This window comes from Ochlerotatus camptorhynchus, unplaced genomic scaffold, assembly GCF_037179485.1.
Source record: "Ochlerotatus camptorhynchus isolate MF236.1 unplaced genomic scaffold, CSIRO-AGI_Acam_v1.1 ptg000574l, whole genome shotgun sequence".
NCBI lineage: Eukaryota > Metazoa > Arthropoda > Insecta > Diptera > Culicidae > Ochlerotatus > Ochlerotatus camptorhynchus.
The window spans coordinates 2,099,745-2,102,688 of NW_027041055.1; the positions used below are offsets into that span (position 1 = coordinate 2,099,745).

Here is a 2,944-nt window from a genome sequence, read left to right on the forward strand (position 1 = left end):
ACGGTAATCTGTCGAACAAGAGTGGTGGAAAATTAAGTGCATTTTTTTTTCTGGCACCACGTTTGTTATCCTGTCGGCTGCTGTGCTGAATCGTTCTCTTCCCCGCAGGGAATATGGCTAGCTAGATGAGGAAGTCGATGTTCAGCATCAGTTTCTTGTAATAATAGTTTTTTTTTTCCTTTTGATTTGCTTCTGAATATCTTCTGGAGTGGCTGAGTTGGCTCGAGCGGTTTGTTTCAGTGCTCTTTTCTTTAGGGATCAAGTAAGCCAAATTGGGTCTCTCGGTGATACATTTTATGTTGGTCATACACATGATATGAGCAACTTCCACCATTCGTCATTCAACAGGTTGTAAAACTTGAGACGTGTAATTTTTTTTAATGTTTTGCTGCCAAAGTCACGAAAGATCACATTTCAAAAGAAAACTTAAAGATAAACAACAACCGGAAAAGGTTCGCCAAAGTATGAAACATATACGCCGCAGACTGCACAAAGTCAAACATTTCCATCAGAATAATTAAACAATGCACACGATCCATGACCCAACGCTGCCGCCAGAATTGCCGTGTGACATCAAAGTGACGTATACGCCACTATGACCAATTTTGACTATAATTTTGACCTGTATTCAGCATAGGGTCACCAAGTGACGGTCGTACAACAAAATTTCAAAATAGTTAGAGGATGTCAATTAGGGTTATAATTATCGATTGAAATCAAACTGCGGTGAAAATTTACCATTTGATGATGCCTAAACAGAAAAAAAAATACTACCGATCAAGTTTGATTTTGGCGCTTACGACACATTGCTGCCACCCGGCAGCAGAAGGTGTAACGATGCAAGTTTACGGTGGCGTTGACCGAGTGCTGACTTGGACATAAAACAGCAAGTCAATACTCGGCACCGGGTGTTATTGAAGTATTAAGTTTCAGCCAAAATTTGACTGCTCCGTATCGTTTCACGGCCTCTCAGACGCCGACTGCGCTGATATAAATGATCCATCTAAGAGGGGGCAAATGTTCAGTATACATCGAAAAAGTGATTCGTCCAACAGCAGTCTAAGCCCAAGTTAGCCAATATGAAGTGCGTAGTGTTCTCGTTGGTGGCCATCTTTGTTGCACTGAGCGCAGCCGACTATCACCAGCATCACCACCACGGTGGACATCATGAAACGATCCATCCCGGCCCGGCGGAAGTGCTGACGTATCCGGGAAAGGTTCCATTGCCGCCGTGCGGTACGGTGTACCTGTTGAGCTGTAACAAGAACTCGAAGGTAGTGCCATGCACCCCGGAGAAGGAGCATTACCATCATGCCCCTGCAAAGGAGCATTACCATCATGCCCCGGCTCCTGCATATCATCATGCCCCTGCAAAGGAGGATTACCATCATGCCCCGGCTCCTGCATATCATCATGCCCCGGCAAAGGAGCATTATCATCATGCCCCTGCCAAGTACTAGAGGAACGATGATACTCAACGATACGGCTAACGGACATGATTGGAAGTGCGATTTGGAAGACGCTAGTGGAATGATTCTTGTGACATTTCTGTATTTTGTGACGAAAATTGAGTGGCAATAAAAATTCAGGTTATGTTTGTATTTCTCAACAGAAACCATTGTTTGTCATAGCAAAATGATTCTTCGAAAATTTCATTCATGGTTGATATCAAATTGCATTTCAAATGCTGCACATTTATGTTTTGCTTGAAACCGTCATTTAATTGCATAGGTTGAGGTCGGCACAGTTGCTGCGGTTCACTCAAAGACTCTGTGGCGTGTTTCATCGTGGCTCGATAACATTCTGATATGATGAATCAACTGCTTACAGGGCAACACTGCTTCTTGCAGTTCGACATAGTAGCCTGGATTATTTTGCCCTAGTCTTCGTGGCAGACACACCAATATGGCCTGCTGTGCAGTTGATGGAGCATGTGACAACATAATTAATTAAAAACTGATTATCCTGACGTTGAGCAAAGTTGTAGTTGGGAAAATTTTACATAAGCATAGATAGCAAACTTCTCCGTATGCCACCATCAAGAATAACTAGGACGATGAGGACCAAAAAGAACATTTGGTATTTTTTTACGAATTTGAGCAAACGGGACTCAAATTATAGACAGTAACTCCCGGAGAAGCGATCAGTTTCTGACTTGAACAAAACTCATCTTTAAATCACATGATAATTCAAAACCAAGGTCAATCGAAATTATAGACATTAGCGACTTATAACGACTAGTAAAATTGTTTATTATTTTACGCTGGTACTAACCTCAAAATGTATGGAACTCGATCTGTCAACATGCGTTTGACAGCGATTTGATATGTATTTTCCTCGGATTTTCAATATCACACTCTCACACAGCGCACCAATGCAACCGGATGTGATAATCTCTATTAAGCGCCCAGCATCACATTTCCCAAGCCACACATGTCCCGAGTAGATTCCAGTTTCTGACTTGGAAAAAATAGTCATACGACACATTAAATCACATGGTAACTAAAGAATAAGGTCATAGGCGGTCATATTTGGATCTCAGGCCCACTTTGCTCACATCCGGACATGTTACAGGTACCTTTGGGGTAGCTAAAGCCTGAATGAATTAAAATATTTCATACTTACCTTACCAATCAGGCTGCTGTCCTCTGCTGTCTGAAAATCTTTCATATGCAACATTCAATCACACGAAAATTTAAAATCAACTTAATTTTAATCAACGATAATATTATGAACCAGTGTTTACATTGGCCAGGTCTCAGGAATGCCTCAGGAAGAGACCAGAATTGTTAATAATTTGAAACTTATCTTGTGATGCATCATACCGCCTGAAAGTTCAATTAACAATAGTATATTGCGCACAGTGGGCTAGGAATTAAATCTAGCAGGGAAAACATAATATCACCCTTGTATTGAATCCAATTGAGTTGAGGTCGTGAATGAA

General features: G+C 41.4%; 1 protein-coding gene across 1 annotated transcript; it reads left to right on the top strand.

Moving 5' to 3' along the window:
* The first annotated feature begins 1,079 nt into the window (after positions 1-1,079).
* Positions 1,080-1,460, top strand: LOC135713643 (histidine-rich glycoprotein-like). Its single transcript, XM_065236786.1, has one exon. It carries the CDS (start codon positions 1,080-1,082, stop codon positions 1,458-1,460), a length of 381 nt encoding a protein of 126 aa, XP_065092858.1.
* The last annotated feature ends 1,484 nt before the right edge of the window (positions 1,461-2,944 follow it).